Source organism: Labrus mixtus, chromosome 15, assembly GCF_963584025.1.
Source record: "Labrus mixtus chromosome 15, fLabMix1.1, whole genome shotgun sequence".
Lineage (NCBI taxonomy): Eukaryota > Metazoa > Chordata > Actinopteri > Labriformes > Labridae > Labrus > Labrus mixtus.
This window is the reverse complement of record NC_083626.1, coordinates 18,217,640-18,244,972: the sequence shown is the minus strand read 5'-3', so window position 1 is coordinate 18,244,972 and position 27,333 is coordinate 18,217,640. Positions and strand designations below refer to the sequence as shown.

At 39.8% G+C, this 27,333-nt stretch overlaps 2 protein-coding genes across 15 annotated transcripts in view; one reads left to right on the top strand and one right to left on the bottom strand.

Annotated features, from left to right (window-relative positions):
* Positions 1 to 4,480, top strand: part of LOC132989402 (membrane-associated guanylate kinase, WW and PDZ domain-containing protein 1-like) — an 88,006-nt gene extending 83,526 nt beyond the window's left edge. For 12 of the 14 annotated variants that reach the window (XM_061057023.1, XM_061057018.1, XM_061057022.1 and 9 more), the window contains one exon: positions 1,275 to 4,480. In XM_061057023.1, the coding sequence (XP_060913006.1) occupies positions 1,275 to 2,374 (1,100 nt within the window). In that variant the 3' untranslated portion in view covers positions 2,375 to 4,480. Of the gene's footprint in view, positions 1 to 340; positions 433 to 1,274 lie in introns of all 14 variants that reach the window. The other 2 variants (XM_061057026.1, XM_061057027.1) reach the window with 1 other exon arrangement.
* Positions 4,481 to 6,139: 1,659 nt separating this feature from the next.
* On the bottom strand, positions 6,140 to 7,622 carry LOC132989629 (rhodopsin). The gene has a single exon (XM_061057352.1). The coding sequence runs from the start codon at positions 7,543 to 7,545 to the stop codon at positions 6,487 to 6,489; it is 1,059 nt and encodes a 352-aa protein (XP_060913335.1). The 5' UTR covers positions 7,546 to 7,622; the 3' UTR covers positions 6,140 to 6,486.
* Between the last annotated feature and the right edge of the window lie 19,711 nt (positions 7,623 to 27,333).

Here is a 27,333-nt window from a genome sequence, read left to right as displayed (position 1 = left end):
ATCTGTACCACCGAGGTTTTACAGCTTGAATAATATTTCTTCCAAGCGGTAAGCTCTGCTGATGGATGATCCCTCGCACAGTCATATTGTTGTATTTCACAGTATTGTTCTCTGGTTTTTCTCAAGTTTAATCTTCTGACACCTTCTCCCCTTTCTGAGGTGTTGTTTTGATGCTGCTTGAAATAAAAATAAAAAAAAGATCAAATTGAAATCCTTCTTTCGCTCTATTGAGATGCAGTGTAAAACAGCCTCTTGTCTGTTTTATTTGTTTTCTTCTCTCTTTTCCTTCTTCTTTCTCTCTAATTGTCTCTTGTTGCTGGGCTCTTCCTCCTCTCTCCAGCGATGATGGCTCCTCATCTCGCTGTTGGTACTATGAGGAATGACAAGATGGGAGAGCCCTGTTTCTACCTAATGGGCCAAAATCAGACCACGGTTTGTAGCCAAAAGTCTGTCCCAATCCACGCTCCCGCTCATATTTTCCTTTGAATTTTATCCACCTTTCCTTTCAGCTCATCCCTACCTGAATCCTGTTTTGTTTGTGTTATTGCACAGGTGTGTGTACATAGTGTGCATGCTTAATGTCTTGTCATGCCTGAATTAAATTATTGAATTAAACTTCTGTGAAACTGTACACATGCAAACCTTCCCCCTCCACCAGCTTCACACCAGATATTCTTATTGGGATCTATTTAATGCCTTTGCTTATCACATACTGCTGCCATAGCAACCTGTCTCTTATTTGGCAGACCAGCAGAAAAAAACACTTTCTTTTATTTTATTCATTTATTATTAATTTTGCTTTTGGCTTGTTTCTTCCAATGATGCACATTGAGCTGTTCACCATTTTGCTCTGAATGATTTCCTAGGTCTTCTGTGCTGTGACGTTGGTAACCCCTGCCCTAAACTCGCCAATGTGTTGTACCTGCTGTTGTTGCTGACATTACCTTGTGTCTCAACCCACAGCCCCATAGAGAAAAGACGTTGAAGTGTTCATTCACTTCAATGCATTTTTGTGATAGATATTTAAACAGAATGTTACAAAATAAGCCTGATTGTTTTTGGGACATACTAGCATATAAAAGGGCTGTTGTATGCATGGTTTCCATAAATCTCTGCATTGACTTTCTGTCATGTCAATGCAAGAGCTCACATGACAAGAAAAGTCATGTCTGCTTAACACAGTAAACGGCATGTCACTGATGTCAAAGTATTCATCAACTCACTTCTTGGTAAGGTGTGTCAACAAGCTTCTCCTCCTTTCTCCCATTCTGCAGACGGCAGCAGTGACGGGAACCCTTCCACACCCGGGGCACAAAACACTCCGGAAGTGAGAACGCTGCCACCAAACAGCAGATATCACACCTCATTGGAGTCCAGTTATCCACCAGACCTTCACAAACCATCACGCCAGGAGGAGGCTGTGCGTGGCCGAGACGGGGACAGGAACAGGGACAGGGCTGGGTCAGAGCAAATGGACTATCAAGGCCGGCAATTTAACCCCCACCATCATCACACCTGGAATAACAATCATAGTCAAAGTACCCCCAGTCAGCAGTCTCCAGAGACCAACAGCAGCAGTGGCAACAAGAAGAGCCGAGGCCGCAAAGTAAAGAAGTCAGAGTCCGAGAGTGGCATTTCTAAACTCCTTAAGACTCTGAGGAAAGACAGCTCGGGGAAAAAGGCTGCAGCTGCTGAGAAGCAGAGAGGGCGAGAACTCTCAGGCAGCAGTTCCACTTTGGACGGGAGGTCTCGTCAGCAGCGCCGTGGCTCTCTTGACCGCTCACCTACCCGCAAGCGTGCCTCATCTCCTGACCGTCGTCGGGCCAAATCGATGGACCGCAGGGCAGAGCGTGCCCAACGGGATCGCACACCTGAAAGGGAGTACGATGATGGAGGGTTCCTTGCAGTCACCCCTGAGCGCAAGTTCTACGATCGGAGGCTCCTCAAGGACTCACAGATGGCCGGGCTAGTCAGGGAGGCTTCAACCCCTGAGCGCGCCAACAACAACGGGGATTCCCTCTCTCTTTCCAGGGGCCGTACATATGAAAGAGCCACAAAGAACGGCAACCTCTTTAGAGACTCTTCTTCAGAGAGGAGGGAAGAGGGATATCAGATGAACGGGACGCCGGAGAGACGATACAGAATGGAGCGGGACTCTTCCCCTGACAGCAACTACAGCCGGGACGAGCTGAACTATGCAGCAGCACCCAGACTGAAGGACTACTACAGCATGATGAAGAACAATGCTGCACACAACAACGCTGCCTACAACAACACAGGCCATAACAATAACGCTGTCGGCCACAGCCCGAACCAGCTCCCTGAGCCCAAGAGACGGCTGTACAAAGAAAGCCCCAAAGACCTCAGCATCTAGAGCAGAGCCGAGATCCCCCTAGCCACTCTCTCCTCTATCTGTGCAAACTATGTACCATACACTGGAATTGGACTTCTGAGGACAAGAACTCTTGTGCTTTATTTGGTCGACTGGTTTTTTTAATTGATTTGATTGACTTAACTACTTGTGATCCCATCCAGAGATTCATAAAACAGCAGGAACACAATCCTTCTATCAGTTCACACTGGTTGTTTTGTCTAGTTATTTTGAACATTACAGAAGTTGTTGTACGATAGTAAAGTTATTGTATGTGCCTGCATATCAAATCAGTGACATTGCTTTTTCTAGGCATTGCTGAATCTAAATATTTGTTCCCTCAGAGGTAAAAACATTCTTCCAGTTGTGGTGACTTCTTACTACTAAGCTTGTTTTCAACTCGTTTTTAGATGTCTTTTCCATTCCTCAATTGCTTTACTGAACAAACTATAGCACAAGACACTGATGGTTCACAAGAACTGTGAAAGTCCTGTTGGACTTGAGAGGCAAAAATCTAAATTTAAGATCTGATGGTAAAAGAAGAGTGATAATTATATAAATAATATATGGCTTTGTTGCATTTCCTCTCTATTTATTTTGAATTTGGCACATATCTTGAACAAGCTTTGTTAAATCTTTGAGGACCAAGGCTGAAGTGCACACTGTACCTAGGAAAGCATGCTGTGCCCTTACTTGTTTTGCAGCGTGGAAATGTGTGGCAGCTGAATCTCCTTTGAATAAAATACACCCACAAAAAGACGGAATCAGTCAACTGATGTGAAAATTGGGAGTAGTGTTGTTAGATTCTCACTCGGAGAAGGATTGTAAAAATAGCTTTAATACTGTTGATCTTTTGTTCCTCAGTGTTTGCTGGTGTAGCATGTAAGGAACCTGACTCAGAGACAATAGCCTGTAGGCTATAGGTAGAGTCTCTGCTGAGGGAAATTGATGGTTATCTAAATTTGTCTTCATTATGCCAGCTTAAAGCTGCCATAAAATTTGACTTATCGGATATGCCAAAAAGAGGAAATACAAACAAATGTGTAAATTATCCCTGTGCAAGTTGCATGTATAAGTTGAAGTGTAGTTTAATCACTTAATCTGTTGGAGTCTGCGCAAAGGTTATCAATAAGGCACATGCACTGTAACCCCACAGTAACTGTTGGCCATGTCCTCATGGGGATGATACACAAATTTGCGCACCAAACACCTCCTGGGTCCTGACACAAATAAGTGATGTGGTTTGTTGTGTTGGTAACATACGGCGAGTCCCGTTACAGGAGACGACCAATCTGCCATGCTGAGCCATGCTGTCACGCCACTGGAGTCTGACTGCTGCTTTATAATGTGTTTTGTGTGTATTCTCTGTTTTATGTTTCATTAGAGAACTTAAAATATATTGGATAATCCACAACAAATGCATTGTTTGATCACTGTCGTTGCCATGGTACTGTATTAACAAAAAAAGAAGAAAAGAAACACATTTAAGAACTTAATCTGTTGGCTATAACCTGTAAAGATTTTTTCCAATGTAACTATTAGGAACCTGTCAAGGATTAAAATGTTGCCTTTTTCTTGTACAAAAGAGAAATTTATGAAAACCTCAGCTGTGAGGAATGTGATATTGTGTTTATATCTCTGAAATGGACCTGATGATTTATGAGAAATATGTTGATTTACTCTGGGTCAGGTATGTAAAGACATTTTAAAAATGAAAGACTGTATTTGGTCAATCAAAAACTGTTTGATGGTTTGAATCTCTTGATGGTTAGCCTGCCTTTGTATTATAAAGCACTTGTATGCAGTCTGTGTTCTTCAAGCATTAGTTCTTGCAATGTGCTCTGGACATAATGCTGTCTCTGTGTTGATAAAAGCAGTACATGTATATGGGCCAATCTTTTTTTATAAAACTATGCATATATAAATACTACATTGTTCATAGCTTTATTTGACCCATGAAGCTATACATAACATTAGTCTAAGTACAAGTAGATGTGGACTTATCCAGCTTCTTTCCTTGAGATGGATTACAATGTATATGTAGCTATCAAAAGAAGTCTGTGAATGCTATTTTTATTATCAAATAAAGTTTTCCATACAAATTCAAAAGGATTTCATATTTCTGCACAGCCTTTTTTCAGTTAAGTCTCCGGAGAGGCTTTCGAGTTTGTACGCTTCTTTTGATCAAATCACTCTGGCATGTCAGTCGTGATCATACTTTGCAGCTACAGTGACTTCACTTTATTTGAAGTTTGACACTGAAGGAATTTTACTATTTTTAGCAGAGATTTCACATTGGTTAACGCTCTTAAATCCATGTCAGTTACATGTAGAAAAAATGATTCATGTCACCTGCATAAGCTCTAAATGTATCGGCTTCCTTTTTTTACCAAGAAATGCATTTCATCGTATTCACACAACACATCCCAGTGCAGTAACAGAATAAGGTTTAACATGTAGTCATACTAACTGCACACGCTGCAACAATGGAGCAATTAAGTCTTTTGTTTACATTTCATGAAAGACACAATTCGTAAGTATAAGTTGAGAAATGAATTGAGATGTACGGAACTGGGTAAAGACTTTTTTTTTATTTTTGTCGTATTCACAGAAAGCTAAATGATATGTTGTTTTTTTTAGAGAAAAATCTGAAGTTTGACACCCATTCAGTGTTATTCAGATATATCTTCATTCAAGTTTCATTATTAAACAGTATGAATATGTGAGCCCAGTAATTAAGCTTTCCTGTTCTTGTGCCATATTAAAGCAGCCAGCAAGTGATAGCTATTTATTTCCCTTAAGCTCTTTGCTGGAGCTTTACATGGGACTGTTCAGTCAGAAGCTCTATTCCACTGGTTAGATAGTTACTATCTATGCATAATCGTCATACAGTATGGGAGAGATTTTGAGGTATATGGTTTTTCTCCAGTGTGTTGAGCTTCCAAAATAACACGTTATCAACCGAGTTTCTGCCATTTATTAGACTTTGAGAGTTTGATCACAATAAAGTCTGAGGACTCTTGTTCTTTCATTTGATGTTATCATGAAAGCTGGAAAGAAGTTTTTTTCTTTAATTCCATCAAGATATGTTTAGAAATTCTCTTACAGTTTTGCTCAGTTACAGACTGTTTTAAAAACTTCAATTATAAGTGAAATAGACAACATGCTATAAAACGCAGAAGTTGCTGCATAGATGCTCAAAATTTTGGACAAAAGATGAAATATTACGGATTCTTCCTTCAACAGCTTCTTAACTTAAAGGTCCACTGACTTGTGGGTGATATGAGTGCAGTGAATAACACAAGTACCTGTTCTCGTTCTACGGCCTTATCATCAAGGTGTCTCTTTGTAATAATAATTCTTGTTATCCAGTTAGTCTTTCTCTGTCCTAATCTTTAATTAATGTGATTAATATTCGTCATCAGATAATGTTAGTGTTGTGTCATGAGTGTATTCATCCCTGATGAGTAATATCCTAATCCCCTAGGAAGGCCAAGTTCAAAATCCAAGGTGACCTGTGATTGAAATGCGATTACCGCAGCAATACAGATGCCTCTACAAAAGGTCAGACACTTTTTAAAGTTTCTGTATTGCTGTTAGATTTTATAGCATCAGCTTCTGGTGACTTAAATAATGGCTCAAGTAGAAATTGACTCAAGACATGCATGTATTCTGAACAGGTCACTCAATTTTATTGATTTGATTTAATAAACTACAGTCGTATGAACTTTGCCACCCAAATTGTAAGTAAAAAATAAACAGGATGAGTCATTTGCAAAGTGCGTTTTATTTTACATTGCCTTGATTACATGCCTCTAAATTCAAAAATAAGCCAGTATCATAAATTATCCAACTGTGTAGGATTAACATGTCTTTCCCTTTGCTCTCAGTAAAAGAAACATCTCATGGAAAGATAAGTTGGATATCCTGTACAAACAGAAAAAACTCTGTAATGGGATGAATTTTCCTGCAACTGTCTTTAGGTTGAACCAGCTTGTTGGTAAAAGTACAAAAAGGAAGTTAATTCTGTAAACATTAGCCTTCAGTCGTTTCCCTGAGGAGCAGAAGTCTTCTTCTTGGATAGTGGATGATGGCGGCTGTGTTGATGGTCCCTTTTATGCAGGAGACACTGAGCTTGAGGAGACAGAGGATGCCTCGGTCTTGGTAGTAGATGCTCCCTCCTCCTCCTCGAATGGGTTCTTTCCGCAGCACAAGGTGGTGATCATGCAGTGGCGGAACTGCTTGTTCATGCAGATGTAGATCATTGGGTTGTAGATGGAAGAACTCTTGGCAAAGAAGCTTGGAATGGTCATGAAGACTGGTCCAAACTCAGAGCCTTGATGTGTGAAGATCCACCAGGCCACACTAGCATAGGGCACCCAACATACCAAGAAGGCGATGACCATGATGACGACCATGCGGGTGACTTCCCTCTCTGCCCTCTGGGTGGTCTCAGACTCCTGCTGGGCAGCAGCAGCCTCCTTGACAGCGCAGAGCAAGCGGCCATAGCAGAAGAACACAATGGTCATGGGAATCATGAAGTGGCAGGTGAACATGTAGACAACAAAGGATTCATTGTTAAAACCCTCTGCACGTGTGTAGTAGTCCACTCCACATGAGCACTGCATGCCCTCAGGAATGTAACGGGACCAGCCGACCAGAGGAGGCACAGCGCAAGCACAGGCCATAAACCATGTGCAGGCCAAACCCATGATTGCATGGTTCTCCCCAAAGCGGAAGTTGCTGATGGGCTTGCAGACAACCACCCACCTTTCAATAGCCAGAATAACCAGAGACCAGAGTCCTATCTCACCACCGAGCGTAGCAAAGAATCCTTCAACGTTGCAGCCAAGCCGTCCAAGGACAAAGTAACCATGCATAGAGGTGTACATCGTTGTGGTGAATCCTCCAAACACCATGAAGAGGTTAGCCACAGCAAGGTTCAACAGGATGTAGTTTAGAGGGGTTCGCAGCTTCTTGTGTTCGAGAGTGACGTACAGAGTCAGGAAGTTGACGGGGAAGCCGAGAAGGATTAGCAGGAACATGTAGGCGCCCAGGGCAGCATAGGCTGCTGGGTTGACAAGATAGTACTGAGGGTATTCATATGGACTCCGGACAATGCCAGTAGTGTTTAGCATAGGGACATAGAAGAAAGGTCCCTCCGTGCCGTTCATGTTTGCGGCTTGTGGTTGCGATCAGCCCTTCGGAGGTGTTTCTTCTGGCTCTTCAGGACAGTTATGTAGTGGGACGTTGCAACAAATGGACCTAGGCTTGCTTTTAAAGGCACACCTTGGATTATCACTTTCCAAATCCGTCAGCACAAAGTGATTTAGGCCACAGTTAATAACTAATCCAGCCACCACTGCAAACATAACTGAACACTCATCAAGATATTAAGGTTACACCTGTTCGTGCTATTATGAAGCTAACTGCTTATTTTAGAGCTTGATTACAACCTAGACTTATGTAAATGACTTGTTTTTTGTGTGTGCACTGATTTTGAAAGATTTTACAAAGTGACTGTTGATGTACGTACATTTTTTAATTTCTTAAAGTTGTGTGACTTTTTCCAGAGTGCTCCTAATTCCATAAGAACCTTGACAGTTGAGGGAGTTCTAGCTCCGGATTTGTTCATTTGTTTGTTTATTTCAACAATAATTTTAAGCCGTTATAGTTGTGTGATGAACTGGTGAACTTGATTGGTTTAAAGGTGTCTCTCTTGATCAACTCGGAGATTCTCAAGTCTCCCTGATTTGAAGAGAATTCATGAAGCAATTTATTTCATGACTTCTAATTTCAATCGAACAATTTCATCTTAGGTATATACAGTAATATTTGGCTTAGGCTATGGCTATCACCACTTGGTAAGGGTAGTCACAGGTCACAGCCACAGGTATGCATTTTATACAAAAAGCAGAAGTCAATCTACAAGACTACAGTTCACCCTCCATGCCAAAGCACAATATGCAAGAATTTGCCAAAGGACAAATAACTCTCTGGTGGGGCTACAGTTACAAAAATGATTTTCTTTATGAGTCAATTTATATTAAGTGTAAGACAGAATATTTCAAGAAAAAAATACAAACAAATGCAGAATAATATCTTCAATTGCTTGTTTTGTCCAAACGCCAATCCAAACCAAGTATTGATAATTTTATGTCATGGTCAGCAGCAAATCTTCCCACCACAATCAATTGTTTGGCAATATGGTTATTTAAAAGACTGAAGAGAATACTGGTCGAAACCAATCAACTTTTACCCTTTTAACTTAATGATACTTCAAGTAGTCATTGGAGCCCTTTTATGATCTTTTAAATTCATTTCTTATTCTTTTTTTCTGCAGTATTATTATAATACCAAACAATGGCTCATGGAACCTTGAAGTCAAAACATTATCCTAGATCCATTATCCTATTTATTTCTTATAGATGTCAAAACATCAAGTCAGGAAAGAGAGATAATATATTTAAATTCAAATGATTGAGGCAGCTCTAAAAAAAAAAAAAACAGCCTTTGTTTGACCACAAAACATCAAGACGACTGAAAATCTCATAAATTTCCAAAAGTTCATTCATGAGTCTTAGATTTACTTACAGTAAGTGTTTGATTTTCTGTACTATAGTGGACATAGAGCAGAGGCAGTGGTCTTGCTGAGTGGTGAACCATCTTAGCTGTTGGTAAAGAGCTCAGCACTTTCCTAATGGGTGTTGTATTAAAGAGATTTGGAGCTTATGGATGTTACTCTCACAGGCCTATAATGGATTTAATGTCGCAGACGGTCATTCTCGCTCAACAGGGCATTGCTGTCTTTAGATGTGACGCCTTATTTTATTTACTCTTCTTTAATATTTATGTCTTTATCTATGGATGTATGGCAGTTCAGCCCAACAAAACGATTTAGGCTTTGACAAGCATCCAATTAGAATACTTTGTTTGTATGCAACTGGAACTCATTGAGAGCCCATTAGTCAGCCGTTTTGTTACTGTTTACATCAGAAGCCAATTGTTAATAAAAACAAATGAGCTAAAACGCTGTTTTTCATCCAGACACTCAATTAGCAGGACACTACAGCAGGGATTTGGCTGATAGTTATGAGGACCAGGCATTGCTTTGTGTTTGGTGTTTTATTAGTGTCATATTAAAACACTGTCTTGGGCAGTCACAGACTCCAGTTGTCTTAAGGCATTAGGTATTTCCCTGAAGGCAGACTGTTTGGGGTTTTATTGCTTCTGTAGTGAAACACAAAGAACTTGTTTATGACAAAGAGAATGTGTTGAATATATGTAAACAAGTTGAACTTCATGGTTTCAGAAGTGGTTAGCATTGGCAGCCATGTTGGTGGACAAAGAACAACAAAAATATTTTTGCACTTTTTATGGATCAGTGCCTGACATTAAGATCTTAAAAAGAGCTGCAACTAAAATTTTTGTCTATTAACAACCAATCTGTTGACTATTTTATGAGGTATTTCTTATTTGTCCAATGAAAAAGCAGGCCACAGTGTATTATACCATTTCATCTGTCTAGAGCCAAATATAACATCTTTAAAAAACAAGATACAGCGCATACACTTTAATGTATGACAAGGAACGCATACATCTCTCGCATATTATAGGTTGGAGCCATATTGTGTTTTGAAAATTTCCTTTATAAAAATGACTTCAATGATAGTTCATGTATGGTACAAAATGCCTTTCAGAATAAAGTTCATTGTAGTTAAATGAAATTGTTCAGCACTCTCATGCTACAGAAGAGGATTAGGGCAACTGAAATGTTTTTAGTTCTGACTTTTTTCTCAGAATTCTCAGTTCTTAGTTTTATGTCAGAACTAAATAAAACATTTTTTCCCAGTGCCTCTATCCTCACCTGGTCATAGAACTTGATAAATATTTTCCCAGTTAGTAATACTTTCCTATTTCCTTACTACAGAGACAGCCTGTCTACATTTTGAATTGGATAAACAGAATTTCTCTGCTTTCTGGGTAAACGTTGCTCTCTGGTGGAGAATAAATGACACTGACCGGTGACTAAATTCCGATCTCACCTTGTAATGAAATGAGCTCTCTTAATAAAATCACTATTGCTATAATAAATGCATCCATATTGTTAGTATTGTAGACTAGAACTCAGACTGAAAGTTTGTCACATAATTCTCTCATGCTGACAAAAAACACATCATCTTAAATTCTAAATCCGGTCACAAGTGTAAAGTTTAGAGCTGCAACACCCTGATGATTAATTTTCTTGAACACATACCATCTCAGCCTGGTGTTAAGTGAAAGTAAATGATATCTTGGAGAGACATTGGTGTACAAGTGTTGTAGTATAATACATCAAAACTCTGCAATATACTGAATTTTAAACTATAGCCGTCAAAAAGCTCTGCAGGAATACAAGACAAGACAGTTTAAGCCAGAAAGAAAGAGCTACAATCTGAACAGCAGATATTCATCCACATGCTGTACAGGATTTATAGATCCTGGAGGAGATCAGCACACACCTGATGCTAAGCTGCTAAATCTCTGTTCAGGAAGAGCCAGAGAGGGGTTTTGCTGCCCTCTTCAGGAGGTAAAAATAAGTACACTTAAAAGACAAATCAATGTGTATACTTCAGTTGCTACCAAAAGAAAATCAAATTCTGTTATGGTGATTTAGAATTCTTCTTTATTGTTATTTGAGCATAGTTTTTAGCCTCTTATGCTATATTTTTTAATATTTCTATCTACTGCTTGTTCATGCTTTTATTCTTTTACACCTCAGGGGGAAATACATTATGAACAAGGAGATTAACACATCCCTAAAAACCTTGGTAGAATGGGATCCCTTTCTATAGAAGCAGTACTAGTTCTGGGGGAGTGGTAAGGGGGCCCTTATGTCATTTCAGAAGAGTTGGTAACAGATTCCAGGAAGAGACATTTCTCATATGGTTCTTAGTCTTAACTTTGTTGTTACTCTCTTTATGTTGCTCATTGATGTAAAAAAAAATGGTTCTTGCAATAGTTGTGCCTCTGTTATGAGTTAAACTGGCTTATTTCCACTGTTTCACTGAGAATGGTTAGTACAGTATCTAAAAAGTATCCTCTTAGTGGGTGCCTCAGAAAAGATCTCTACACTGAATAATACAAGTGGATTCAGCTCTGTTCTTATGAATAGTGTATGGCTTTATCTGCAAAGTGAACAGCTCAGGAGATGTACTGCCTGCAGGTGTGTAAAGAAGACATGGCCTTGAGGAAACATTGTTCAAATTCTATTTAAAAAAAAAAAAAACCCATAGAGAATAGACCCAGCATGAGATTTTATGAATCACACAAGCAGGTAATATGTCACTCCAACACTTGTTCTTCCTCTTGTGTTTCATTCTTAAGATTTGAGCTTTAAAATGATTAAGTCTTTCTCTGCAGGTCACTGTGGGGGCTACGAGCAGCTCCTTCAGCAGCAGACTGAGACATCCAACCTGCAAGAAGGAGCGCTACCACAGGTCATTCATCCAAACTGCAGTCAGACTCTTTAAAAGATATCACCACCTTGTAACTTTCAATACCTCTCATGCATGAGAGTACGTCTATATGCACTTGTATGCGTATGTGATACTACGTAACATGAATATGAATACTTCCATTTACTCCAAACAGTCTGATTAATACGTCATCCGAAGAGAGCAATTTAATCTACCTCATCATGTACCTAGGCCAACTGTAAATAGTTGTGTCTTTGTTGTCTAGTGTGGATGACCTTTGACCTCTATATTTGAGCTGTTGTAACAAACAAATTTCTTCCGATGTGGGATCAATAAAGTTGATCTTGTCTTATAAATAAAACTTGTTCTATAAGCCATAACTTCACTTCCTGACTGGAGCTCTTTCTTTTGCCTATGAAGATGACTGTAGTTTTTAGAGGACAAACGTGTGGGCCGAGTGTGATGCTCTCACTCTGCCCACAGGAACTCTCTTGCTGAGTGACCGGTAGAGAGGAGGGAACACTGTGACCAGGACATGGCACATCGCACACCACCAGCTCCCACATACATTTCACACTGAAGGTTATACATCATCGGGCTGGAAGGGCAAAAATAACCTCAGCTGGTGTCCCGGATGTCAAGGATTATTGAGTTTCACTTTCAAATCAATAAGCTGAAAACAATCGTTGACGCTTTTCCTTTTAGGCTGAATTGAAACAAAGTTTCCGTTATTGTGATTTCTTTCATGGCTGGGACCATTGGATGATTAATGAGTTGAACATTTTGGTCAGGGAATCGTTGTTTTAGTACATTCTTTTTTTTTGGAACATTTTGGTGTTTTCTGAAAAAAGAATTTGCACAAAAAAAATGTATCAAGATATATTTCAAAATAAGATGTGAAAATAATCCAATGGTCCTTTGCTAGTCTGTTGATAATTTTTTCATCTTTACCAAATATCATGTATTAAGTTAAAAAGGCAAAGGTGATGTGTCAAATTTCCCACCCACAAAAGGTTAGAATAACAAACTAATTCCACTTATTCCAACATTAATGTGAAAGAAAACATCACATTTTAACTACAACCAGCAATTGTTGGATTTCTCGTTGAACACATTCTTTAATTCTCTTACTTAAAATTTCTATCTCTGTGAAATCTTCACCAAAAAAGTAAAACACTAGTGGACGTTACACATAAGACAAAAAAAAACTGATAGCACAAAAGTGAGGCACTTGCAATGCCTTTTATTATCTAAACCATTTTGATCATATTTTTGCTTTTTGGAATCTCCTGCATCAGAAAAACTGAGTTAAGATTAAATGATGTCACTGTACAGGCACACAGGTGTAAATAAATCAAACTTTAAATGATTCAAAGAAAGGTAGCCATCTCTGGTGCTGCTCATGCTTTGGGAATGTTTACCAGCAGTGGGAGCTGTTAACCTTCACTTTGCTTGCTTGTCATGGCATTGTTCACATGCTGCATTATAACTGCTTCAACAGCAATCGACTGAAGCAATGTTTGCATCCTGTTGCTGAATGAGTCACACCATTTCAGGCTGGCAGGATTTCGGACTGTCAATTCGGACTTTTTTTTTTTTTTAGACATTATTCAAAGTTTTGTAACAGCGTAGCTTCATTTGAATCCTAATGCATGTCCATGTTTCTTTAACGCAGTCAATGTGTTATTATAGTGTGGCGGGGGATCTGTCTGCCCTCTCAGGAGGCAGTCATTTATGTCAGATGGACCTCTCAGACACTCCCCTCTTATGAGGCGGTTATTTGTCTGGAAAGCCTTTTGACCTGTTCAGTCACTCTTACGTGTAGAGCAGATGAGATCAGAGGTGTTGTCACAGCTTCATTCACTTGAGACCAACAGGAAATTAAATCATACCGCATCAACACCAACTGATTGCATCTGAAAATATCAGGATATGGATCTATTTGTGTAAAGAAATATTGATCCCTCAGGAACAGTCAATGTTTCCTATAAACAGAGTGAATTCTAAATGGTAAATGTACTTGAGCTTATAGTGCTTCTCTAGTCTTGTGACTACTCAAAGCTCTTTTTACACTGCAGGTCACATGCACCCATTCACACCTGACCACATCCACACACTGATAGCATAGGCTGCTAAGGAAAGTGTGCTTTACCCCAAACTTCCACCAGATGCATGTGCGTTGCGTGTCAGCTCTGCTCTGGTATGCCTGCATGCTCCCTCACTGTCAAGACCAACAGGTTGCGTTTCAGAGCACAGCACAGAGCAGCACCACCGTACAGAAGGTACGAATAACAGTATCAGCCTGAGATACTGCCTAAACCGTGGTAACAGTAATGGTGAGTATCTGATACCTTAACCAATTAGCCAAACTAGTTTCAGGTAACTCAGCAATTGACACCATCAAACAATAATAGTTTTGTAAAAGTAAAGTAAAAAGCTCACAAAATGTCAGCAGTCAGTGTTTTTCCAACAACATATATTGCTGGTTTACATTTGGGGATTAAAAGGTCTGGACTAAGGCAGCAATCAAATACATAAAGCAAATGAAATGTGCCTGTACTATGATGTTTAATATACACTTCATTATTTTGTTATGGGGGCCCTGAGTATGTCCTTCTGGTTAGTTAATAGTGACAGCAAAGTAGTATCTCAGGGCACCGGAGGCCTAGTGGTTAGTTTACATGCCCCATGTACAGAGGCTGTTTAATCCATGAAGCGGGTTCTAATCTGGCCTTTACTGCATGTCACCCCCCAGTCTCTCTCGCCCCAATTTCTGACTCTCTCCACTGTACTATCTCTACACTAAACGCATAAAAAGACCAAAAATGTTGGCACATCTCTCAGTGCTTTTTTTCCTTATCATCTGGTAGCTTTGATATACCTCCCTTTCTCTCCGTTTCTTCATGGTTATATTTAATGTTCATACACACAAACACACACGTAGCATTCTGTCTGTGGTGACGTTTCTCTGACTCCATCTTACCGCCCATTGTTCATGTTTGACAACTGCAAAGAAATTAGCAGTCTTTGGCAAGATTCATCATCTTTCAATCGACTCGTTGCTAAGGTGATGAATCCACGGCGAATAGGATGCTGAAATCCTGTGGAGTGTGTGGAGGGCAATGTCCTCACTCTAACACACACTCACGCACAGATACTGACTATGCGGTAAAAGATGGGCTAAACATCTCCTGGTTTCAGGTGTTCTGAGAAAGAAGCCCCAGATGCTGGTGGCTACACCTCTCATTGTGCACACAAATGTCCTCCTTATCAGCAAAACACTTCCAGACACACACACCGACACACACGTGTACACACTACACCTCCCACGCTCTCATCTGTACACGATCACACAACAACCGCTTCAAAGCCACACATATTCACCAGCCCTCTCTCCACTCCTTTTATCATATCTCATCATTCATATGCTAAGCAGCCACACAGATTTTAGGCTTCTAAACTAGAACATGGCAACTGGGAAGGTAAACACATGCTGGCTTTTGTTGAACTGTTGGCTCATAAAGGACAATGCTGTTCAACCTCACTTTTGCTGTAGTTTTAAAAGGGAAACTTTGTCCTTATTTAACCTGAATCTTTCTAATGTGGTGCTCACCATTTGCCAAACAAGGACCAGAACTGCTGATTACAAGACTCGGAATGAATGATGTGCCAAGATCAGTCCATGCTAAGCAGGGCTGAAAGTGGGCGAAAACTGGTCCAAAGCTGCTAACTACACCTGATTGTTCATCCAAATCCTCCCCGAAATTTGAAGCCAATTCTATCTGGCATTGAATTATCCAAATATATATCCAAAAATCGAGCACTCAAACTCATATTTGGCCTCTAACTGCCAAACCAAAAGCATCAACAATTTGTCCCATTTTTGAGTCCAATACAATTTCAGATATTATTTGTGTTCTTAAAATATGACAATTATATATCACTCTATACTTTCTAACACAAAAACTCTGAAAAATATTCATCAGATTAAATCAAATGAAAATAAGATTAAGCATTTGATTCATTTTATTTATGATTAGATTGTTATTTAGACAGCATATAGCTGAATTAATAGATAACATTAAGAAAAAACAACTCACTACTTTATGGTTTGTGATGATATCATAAGATATTTCATACCATAAATGGTTGCATGATGTATTCCTTCAGCATTGACATTGATAAGTACAATATTAAAATAACTGGGTTTCAGATGTCAATTAAGGCAAAATGAAACAAACTGGTTAAAAAATTGCAGGTATAAAAGTTAAACTTGCAAAGTTCACATTTTCAATGACTGAAGAGTCACCAAAAAGTCTGATATAACACACGCAGCCCTTTAATTAAGCATTTAGAAAACTTATTGTAGTGTGTGAGTCAACATGTGAAATACATGTGACATGGCTAAATTCACAAATAATGTCGCCTCAAGGCTAGAGACTGAGTTGAGTTAAGGCAGTGTTGATTTTACAAAATAAAGTGCTCTCTCTAATTGCATGCATCAGATGCTCTTCCACAAGGCTGAACCATGAGTGGGAGAAGTTAAATCAGCGCCTACCGAAATAAAGATTGGTTCTATCTGTACAATACTGTGTGTGTCTGGAATAATGTTCTGTATTGTTTGATAAAAAACAGAAATAGAAGTAAAATTGATTTTTTTTTCACAACACCATGCAGCCAAATCAGGCAACTTAATACTTCTTCTTCTTACCTATACAGTACTCCGATATCAAACTATCTGAAATAAACGCATTCGATTGATGATAGTGGCATAGCTAAACAAACTCAAAATCACAAATTATTATTCTGATGTTGCTTCGATCCTCTTTCATCCAGTGCTGATTAAAACACTGCACAAAAAAACAAACACAGGAACAAGATCCAGCTGTCGGCAGTGATCTGGCAGAGAATGTTTGTAGGTTGATCTGTTTTTAGAATGAATCTGCTTCTAAAAGTAACATGTGAGACAACAATCCAGATATTATTGCAGCTCCTGCAGGGCCTGAGCGTCTTCAAACCATATCATCTTATTTGACTAAAAATAGAGTCTAATATCACAACAGATGCATCTACCACTACCATCGGCCACTGGTGGCTCACTGCGTCCAAATGCACAAAAACAGTTGGACATGTTTTCATTTAACTCTTTCTATGACTGCACTATGTGTCTGTCCAACACTGTGCATACAACAGTAGTTTCACATGCAAACTGACTGTTCAAATGCACCAATACAGACACAACAATGCTATTTATTACTTAATGATTGTGGGTGCTTTGTACCATTGATTACTAATTTTGTTGCCTCAACATGAGAATCAGGGCTCAAAGCATGATGACATCGTTTTGTGTTTAATCAGACATCACAGGTAAAAGGAAAGGCAGGCTTTTTCAAGTGAGGGACATGAATAATATTTAAACACAGAGGAGCTTTTGAAGCTGGTCCAGGCTAATCTGACTAGTTACATTAATATTCATTAAATGTGTTTTTTGTGTGCCCTTCATGAACACAGCAGTAATCCGTGATGCCACTGTACAAGACATCAACAAGATTGTCTTTAGTTCAAAATAAAATTTCTCATTCATGCAAGACGTTAAACTAACTTGGCAGTCTTCATTCTAATTTTACAGCAAAGATAAGCGTTGGGGGACCAGCATGCTCGTGAGTTTTGTAGTCATTAATCATTTGGTTGATAACGTGGCATGAACGCTTGAAAGTGGGCGAAGATAAAAACATTTAACCAGGATATGCATCAGTGGAGCTGCCGCCCCAAATTTGTCAAGTGTGTCTCCAATTTAGAGGAAGTTAAGGGGAGATAGAGTTTCAGACAAGTCAGAGAATTAACACAATTTCCAATTAAGGTTTTCATTTCTTTAATGAGAGGGAGGGACTAGAGCTGAGACAAATCGGCACATGATAGATTGGGCTCCTGAGGGGTGGGACTGAGAATAGTCTGCATAGGCTTTATAGCCCATCTGCTAGGCAACCTGATTTGAATCCTCTAGAGAAGACATACCATTACAATCACTAGACTAGGGGATACATAAATGTCTTCAAGAAGCCTTTTTTTCTGTAGGTGTTTGAACAAATTAAAAGTGTTTTTATTTCCTAAATACCAGAGGTAATGCTAGAAAATAATCAAACCCAACTTTCAGTGTCAAGAGGATGCTCTGCTAACTCACAGTTATATAAAAATCATAACTCTCAAGGCTAGAAAGTCTGACAGCTACATTGAAGGAGCTTCGGCGACAGCCCGAGAGTTGATTGAAGTCTGCTAGTTAGCCAGAGTTTTTCCTGCAGAAGCAGCAGGACCAGAAGGCCTCAGGTTTATCTGTTGGATTACATGGGGGAGGGCTGATAATTGGCATAGAAATCCAGCAGCTTGAAGACTGAGTCTGAGCGAGTGCTACTCATTTGACTTTTATCCACATGTGCAGCTAGGTGAGAAAGCACATGCTGAGGATAAAACTCTTTGCTGTTCAAGTTTATAAAATACTGGACAACGTTATAAAATATATTAACGGAGGTACATCCATGCTAACAACTCTGGGCGGTTGTGACTTATTTTACGTTCTCAATTCAATACAATTCATTATAATAGAAAGTGTAACTTTTGCCATGGACCATTTTTTCTTATCAGGGTTTAATAATCTGTATAACACTCTTGTTAACCTTACATAAACATACATTTGTTAGTCAAAACATGGCAGGCTCACACTCACATGCTCCTCTTTTCATTTCTCTCGTATAGATGGATAATCCCTCTTCCTTTCCCTATATTTTAACTTTCATTGATGAACTTCGGTGCTAACAGCAATGACTCATGCGACGCTAAGCACGGCAACAAGAGTGAGAGCTGTCAGATGGGGCCCCCTTAGGTAGGATTCCTACTGTCATAAAAAAAAAGGGGGCCCCCTCCTAGTGGTCTGGGGCCCCATGCAGTTGCCTGCCTTGCCAGTTGACAAGCTGCACCTCTTATTGTTGTTTTTTCTCCACAGCTGCTGCTGGTTACACTTCCTACATTCCACCGTATCTCCTGGCCCTCGTATTGAGTGTTTACTTAATCATATATTAAATTCCCATTTTTTTCTGACAATGTGCAATGTTATATACAGTACATATACGCCATCTCTCAGTGATATCTTTCCTTCTTCTGGTACCCTTTGCATTCAAACTTCGATCTGCCTGCCTTCAATCGCAAATGTGCTTTATGGAACCCCTAATGTATTTACGAGTGGTAGATTAATGTTCAAAGCTGCATCAAAAGAATATAGTTGTACGTGCATCTGTATGTCTTTGTAATGTAAACTCATGTGACTCTATAGTTACAAAGGGAAGCTGCACATTATGCTGTGATGTGCATAATGATTGTGTGTGAAGTTAAACGCTTTAGGACTGCTATCTTTGAGCGAACACACATGCACATTTAAACACACAAAATGATGCCAACTGTGTCTCATCCTGCTCAGTTAATGAAAGAGCCCTTATAAAGATAATTCCCCTTAAATTATGTTGCCAAAAATATGACAGCCTATCAGTAATCCCTGAAAGGCTTGGAACAGAGCTGAATAACCCAAATGCAAGCATGATCATCCAGTACTTAGTTACGTAACTGTCAGAGCAGTAAGGTGCTGCTGTCCTTCACCCTTGCTCTCTTGAATCTTTTGATTTTTCTGCAGCACAGTTTAACGTCTGTAATGTCAGATTTGTTTGTTGCTTGTCTCGGAAAGCTGCTGGCACAACACCTTCTCTAAGCCTTGTGCTCATCCAGGAGACAGCCCCTCACTGTCATGGCAGATCATGGCCAAACAGTGTGTTCATGTCTGCTGAGCTCAGGATCTTACTGTACCCTCACCAGTCTGCCCAGTTTAATATTCCAGACACCCAACTTATGAGCTCCTGCCACTAAGACAGCCTTGATTCATGCCTTGCTCCAGCGTTACCCTGGCTTTTCAACAAGCTACCAGCGGGATTTATGTACCACATTCACTGAATCAAAGTCTTCCTGTTTGTTTTGTTCCACCAAATATGAAACAACGTCTGATTCTGAATGGATCATGTGGCTCAAACGTATTTGGCAGAGGAACACAGCAGTCCCCGTGATAAATCAGGAGACATTACAAGAGAAAAAACACAGATGATTGATCCCTGTGCTCTTTAACTTATTCTCTTTTCATAGTGCCAATTACCACTCTGCCTATCACATGCATCTCACAAGGTAAATTTGATTTACGTGTTTTTCTGAAACAAAGAAAGAAAGAGGGGTCAAAGTAAAAGGGTTTTGAAAGCACCCTTTGGTGTTAATTTTGGCATACATGTATTACCTCTTTGATTGCAAAATATGCAACTGGGCAAGAAATGAAATCTCAAATGACAAATCTCCTGTCTTTATTCTTTTCTATCGGTTGGGGAAGTCTCTGGAGCAGGCAAGTTTTAGAAATTTATCAGAAAGAATTTATCTCCACTTAAGCCATTCCACATGGCAGCAGCAGCCTGGGCGTCAGTGGTAGTACAACGCTTTGATATTGAATAGCAAGAAAAATAAAACATTTAGTCAGCCGCATCACAACTTGTTTTTCTGTTCTCAATACTAATATTATGATGGGATGGAGAAAAAGAGAGGAATAACATGTCTTTAAAGGAAAAGAGAGGTTGAGACACATTCTTTGAAACTCACACTACTAAAAATGAGAAGACATAGAAAGTTCTGGAAGAGATTTTCTTTGCAAAAAAAAAAAAATCTGTATCCTTAGTATATCCATCTCCCTGATCCTCAGAAATTGCCCTATCTGTGTGGGTGGAGAAAAGTCTCAGAGTGCAGTATTAGCAGTAAAATATGCTGACTGTTGTCATGCACTAAGATAAACAAGCCTGGTAGTAAATGCTTCTAAGGGATAGCATCTGCAGAGAACTGCAGCGATGTGTGTATACCAGACTCTCTCCCTTTATACAGATAATGAACATTGTCTTGACATGGAAGCACAAAAGTCAATATTAACTATATTAAAGATACCAGTAAAATAAATGCTTATGACACAGCCTCAAATTTGGTATATTGTTTCAGCGGATTGTCAGTCGAACACCACTCTTATTATCACAACATTCCTCACTAAAGGAAGCTTGCATGCTTTCTGGTATTTCTTCGTTACAATGGTTTTAGAAAACAGATTACAAAAATACTGATCGATAACTGTTGGCAAGAAGAGGTGATGTCTAATTTAGATTTTTTTACTACTCTAATGTAGCCTATAATATGTAATGCTTATGATTAGGGCTTTGCTACTATAGGTTGTTGATCTGGCATGTCAGGAAGGCCTATTTGAATTTAAGAGGAGTGGGAAAGAGTTTCAGTCTAAGCAAAGACGTAAGTCAAATGTAGGTCAATGGAAAATATTTAAACCTGTTTAAAAACCAAACACACTTATTTTTGTATCCGTACAAACCATCTCCTTTCAACAAAGAATCTAGGTCAAACGGATCTGTTAAAATCATTTTTGTTTACAAACTTATTAGAGAAATATCACAAGACACCAGTGTCCATATTTTTCACAGTTTCCGAGTGAAGGCAACAGCAGAAAATGAGTCCAAAACCCACAGCAAGGCAGACAATCACTAAAGCAGTTCTCATAAACAAAACATATCTCAAGAGGAGCTGAGAAGACTCTCATGAAAGCACTTATCAACTCAAGGATTCATACCTGCAAAAACATTGAAAAACACTGCAGTTAATTTGCACTGTTTAAATTAACCTCTACCTCATTAATTGTACATTTTTTTATTGGCCTTGAGACGTTTGGAGCTAGCCTACATCACTTATAGTCACATTTCGCGAAATAGAAGTTGAAAAAGTCTTTAAAAGCATTAGGCTACTGTGCCATACATTGATATTTTTCCAGCTAAGTAAAGGGTGCTTTGAGAAGTTCCAAAATGACTTCAAGGAAAAGTGCTGACAAACCATGCGGATACATAAAACAAACAAACAAGGACTTAAAATGAAGTGGCTAACTCACCACTAGGCAAATTCTTCTTGCTAGCACCTGGCGTCCCTCTGACTCGGGATGCCGGGAAAATTCCAGTTTTGACAGTTTGGAAACTTTGCGATACTCTATGATTGTTTTTACCATAATTACTGGTGCGTTTTTGCGTGTGGTTCTACTTTTCACTTTCAATGTGTGCACGGGAAAGCTTCAGTCTTGAGGTCACTGATCAACGGTGACCCCAGTCTCCACTGAGCGGTGCTACTCATAAAGGATAAGGTAACTTAACATCTCACGCATCAAAAGACGCCTTTTACGGTTTGTTTGTTTTTGTTTTTTATCTTTTTTCTAGTCTAGTTGATGTTTGAGCTGAATATAAATATGTAAATATATGGGCTGCAGTAGCTTAGTCTGTAGGGACTTGGGTTGGGAATCGGAGGGTCGCCGGTTCAAGTCCCGGCACAGACCAAGTCCAGAAACTGGCCTGGTAGCTGGAGAAGTGCCAGTCCATCTTCTGAGCGCTGCCAAGGTGCCCTTGAGCAAGGCATCCAGCCCAGGAGTGCCCACTGTGGGCAGCCCCCTCACTCTGAGACCTCTCCATTAATGCATGTCCATAGGATCCTGTGTGTGTATTTCAGCCTATGTTTGTGTAGCATGTTCACTAGACAGAGTGTAAAAACAATTTTTTATTATATGATTCATATTTTAGCATATTTTGATTAGAATAAGTCCAAAAGTTTGTTATAATATTGCACCTGAAAGTATTATCTTATAATAATAATAATAATAATAATAATAACTGACTAAATTTGATTTATAGAGCCCTTTTCAGCTTCTCCAATAAACTGTACATTAGTGAAAAATAATATTAGTAAGTTAAAAGCTATCCAAGACAACATAGTAGGAACAGACTAACATTACACATAGTTAATATTATTATAATAATAATAATAATAACAATAATAATAATAATAATAATAATAATATAGTTTATATAATATCCAAGGAGACAAAGCTGAGGTGATCAGGGCAGTTGTGACAAATAAAGATCTTGAATCTTGAAACATGACATTGTAACCAATCCTAAGTTTTATACATTGTTACATAATCAGAAAAACCATTTGGCATTACAGGAGGTGCAGTTGTTAATGTTAATGAACAGTTGTCTGTCAGTGAGGTAGGATATTTACCAGGAGAGCTCTGTGCCGGTGATGTTGAGGGAGTGAGAAGATTAGTATGTCTGATGGTGTCAAAGGCTGCAGTGAGATCAAGGAGGATGAGAATGTTAAGGTGGCCAGAGTCTGAGAACTGAAGTCAGACTGACCAAAAACGTACGCCGCTTTCTAGATTTAGATTTATGCTAAGTAATTGAGCGTAATTTAATGGGGAAAAAAAGAGTGTGTTCAGCCTTTTTTCTCAGTGATGTGACTGATTGGGCCTCTGGTTAAATCTGCCAGCATATACTGCATCTCTCTTTTTTGGCCTTAATAGGAAAAGGTGATCACATTTTCAGAAAGGTTTGATTGAAACAGCATTTTCTTTTTAACACAGGATGGGACTGATCAGTGTCATATATCCACCTTCAACTTGAATTGAACAATGTTAGGGTGACTCGCCCCCCTACTGCGTAATTAGGAACCATCAAACCGGGGCAGTTGCATGACAGTCATGGAGACATGCCTGAGAACATCCAGAAATAGAAATGCAAATGGTGACAGTTTCATAACTCCTCATATAGAAATTATTCTTGTGATCTCTTGATTCCCTTTATGTTCCACATCCTTTCATGCTTTTCTGTTGTAGGAAACATATCCAAATAGAATTTGCATGGGGTTTTAACAGTGCTGTAAAATTAATTAATATCCAATTTAATAACTGAGAATTGATTCTCAGAACATATGCAGGCAGCTTCCATTGTATAAAGACCTTATCATTCATGGAGCTCTCTGATGTATGGAGGTTTTGTGTTTCTCTTTTTATTCAATATGATCCCACAGCGGGGGTTTGGAGGGGTTGATGTTGCAGTCTCTAAATGCATTCAGTACATGAGACCCAATTAGAGGTGATTTACTGCCCTCACAGAGCAGGCAAATGGCTGTGTTATAAAACAGGCAATCTGATCCCCAGATGTAACTTTCTCTTCTTCTGTACTTTGCAGCACAGAGGATCGCCTCAGCATCAGAGAGAGGTTTATAGCTATCAGTCATTTTGTTTGTTTGTGGAGCTAATTTTTGAATTTATCAATTTTAGCTGAAGCCCTTAGCTATGACCTACTACTAAACTTCCAGTTCAAGTTGAAAGGGATGCAGGTGAACATTTAACTGCCCCCTTGTGTTTTTCTTATGAGTGTGGTATCGTGTGAACATTTTACAGATAGGTGGGATTAAAGGGCACACTTCACACATTTTCCATGTTGTCCCAATCTCATCTTTTAAACATTTTGTTATTAAGTGTCTTATCTAATTATCTCCAACCTAAGTGGAAGAGGCAGATCTAGAACCTTGTCCTCTGGGCTCCATACAATTTATTTAATATAATGATGGCAAATGCAGTGGGCCTTGTGTACACTTGTGTATTTTAATAGCAGAATAATAGCTATTGTTTTTTATTGTAAAACATGGAATCTGATGCAGGAAATATGTACAGTCTGTTCTTTCTAAATCATTTGTTTTTGTCAGATTTTTGATAGATGTTATAGGATGGTATAGCTGCATCTGAACTGGTTTTTTTTAAGCAACACAGTGACAAGGATGAAACTTGATGACTCACATAAAACTATTCATAGACCTATACATACATATTTACTGAGTTAATCCTTTTAATTTCATCTTCCTTGAATAAGAAATGTTCACATAATTGTGCCTTTTTTCTTTGAATGGAGCCAAAGTCACACAATATTTAAGCTAGGATAATAAGACATCACTGCTCAGTGTAAACTGCATGCTATGTGTCTGCGGCTCTATCTCATCGTGTTGTGAAACTATATTTTCACCCAGGGTGCACTCCTGTAGAGGATGTGTGTATTTGTACTGGGATGTGCGCGCATGTGTCTGTGTTGTGACTGTCCTTCAGTTGAGTCATCTTTTGAGGTGGAAAAAAAATGACAGCTCAGTACCCAGGGAGTTGTGATAGAGAAAGATAACATATAAAGATGTCTGCTGCTTGACATCTTCTTCTGTGCAACATTACAACACAGAGTCCCTCCGGAGGAAAGCTGTTTATCAGTCAGGGGCTTTAAAAGGAACAGGTGTACAGGGGCATATATGGAGGAGATGATGTGAATGTATTGAATATGGTTGGACATGGACAAAGAGAAAGTGACTCATTCTTATAGAGAAAGCAAAGAAACGTGGCTTTTCTTTGACAGATATAATATGTCTTTATATTAATTCAAAGTTGGATTTACACACAAACCGCCTTTTTCCCCTAAAAGTCTTCTTGAATTGTATGTTGTATGTTCCAAATGCTTTTTCTTGGGGATTATGTGTTCTTCGTGACTATCTCTTCCTTCTGTATTGTGGCACTTCAGCATTAAGTCACCAGGGAATCAATGGCTATGGGCAAATCCCTTGAAAGCTCTGAGTGGTCCTGTATGACTGAGCAGTTGTGACCGAGTGTTAACGACTTTGGCACCTTCATACAGATAAGTTCTTCAATAGCCTCGAATCGCATACCAAACAAAATTGTCTTGTGCTTTTCAAAAAACATGAATAGTTCAGAGGCATAATTTATTAAAAAAAATGCTACATCTTAGTTCTTTAACCCATCCATCCATCCATCCATTTTCTTCTGCTTATCCGAGGTCGGGTCACAGTGGCAGCAGGCGAAGTAAATAAACCCAGACATCCATCTCCCCAGCAACGTTTTCCAGCTCGTCCCTGGGGATTCCAAGGTGTTGCCATGCCAGACGAGATATATAATCCCTCAAGCAAACTTTGGGTCTACCACGGCCTCGAAAATAACCAAAGAGAGCTGCCCAGGAGGCATCATAATCAGATGTCGGAACCACCTCAACTGGTTCCTTTCAATGCAAAAGAGTAGCAGCTCTACTACAGGCTACCCCCAAATGGCTGAGTTCCTCTCCCTAGCTCTAGGGGGGGGGGGCAGTTCCTCAAAGTATTCCTTCCACTGCCCAACAACATCCCCAGTCCGTGTCAGTAGTTCTCCACCCTTGCAGATAATGACCTGGGTTTTTGATTCCACAACCCCTGAAGCCACAGCCTTTCGAGCCACCTGATACGAGTCAGCTGCTTCCAGAGCCCTCTGCACTAACCAAGCCCAAAAGGCCTCCTTCTTCAGCCTGACGGCGGGTTCTAAGGTTGCCGCCGTGACAGGCACTGATGGTCTTCTGGCCGCAACTTCTATCAGCCGCTTCCACAATGGAGGCAGGGATCTCTGCCAGACGTTCCCAGTTCACCTGCAACTGTTTAGGTTTACCAGGTCTGCCTGACAGCTTTCCCTACCATCAAATTCACCATCAGGTGGGGAACAGGTGGGGATCCATCATTGCCCAGAGAAGTCCCCCAGTAGAACTATAGAGTCCCCCCCATGATAGAGAACACCTTACAGGACCCCAGCCAGAGACTCCAAGAAAGCTGTGTACTCCAAACTGTTGTTCAGTGCATACTGTATGCACACACAACAGTGAGAGCCTCCTCTCTGCAAGGGAGGTGACCCTCTTGTTCAATGGAAAGAGTCCAGCCCTGCTTCAGGATTTTGGCCTTGAGGTGAGCCCAACTATATCTATCTAGTAGTGCTATACCTCGCTCACCAGTTCCAGCTCATTCCCCACCAGAGAGGTTACATTTGAGAACCAATCTGCGTAGCTGGGGTTTAGCATGCCCAGACCCTTGCCTACGCCTGCCCACTGGCTAAGCATGCACTTGACCCCCATGCCTCTCCCTGCAGGTGGTGGGCCTACAGGGCGGTGGCTCCATGTCTTTCTTTCAGGCTAAGCCTTACCGGGCACCATGGAGGTAAGCCAAACAAACAGATGCTCGCCAAGCTCCCCACTATCAGGTCTGGCTCTGAGGGGGTGCTTCAGTTTCCCTCTTATGGGAAGAGTTGATTCATTTCCCTTTTTTTCTACTTCATAAGGGTTTTGTTACACCACTCTTAGTCTGGTCCCTCCCTTGGGACCAATTTGCCTTGGGAGAGCCTAGTGCCCCAGACATCACAGCCCCTGGGTTCACCGGGACAAGCAAACCCCTCTACCACATTAAAGTAGCAATTCTTGGAGGGATTACTTCTTCAAACCCTCATGAAATCAGACTACAGTTGATGGAAAACTGAAGGTGACTGTGCTTTTTTTATCAAGGCACCTCGACTTTGGAACAACCTCCCTGAGGAGATAAGACTCAGATTAAGTCATCTCTTTTAAATCTCTTCTTCAAACTCACTTTTATAGACTCGCTTTTACGTGATGCTGTCTTATTAATGTTTCTTCTTACTGTCTTTACAATTGTAATCCTCTTTTTACTTCTTAATGCTATCTTATCTCTTTCTATTCTTTTAAAACTGTATCCTCA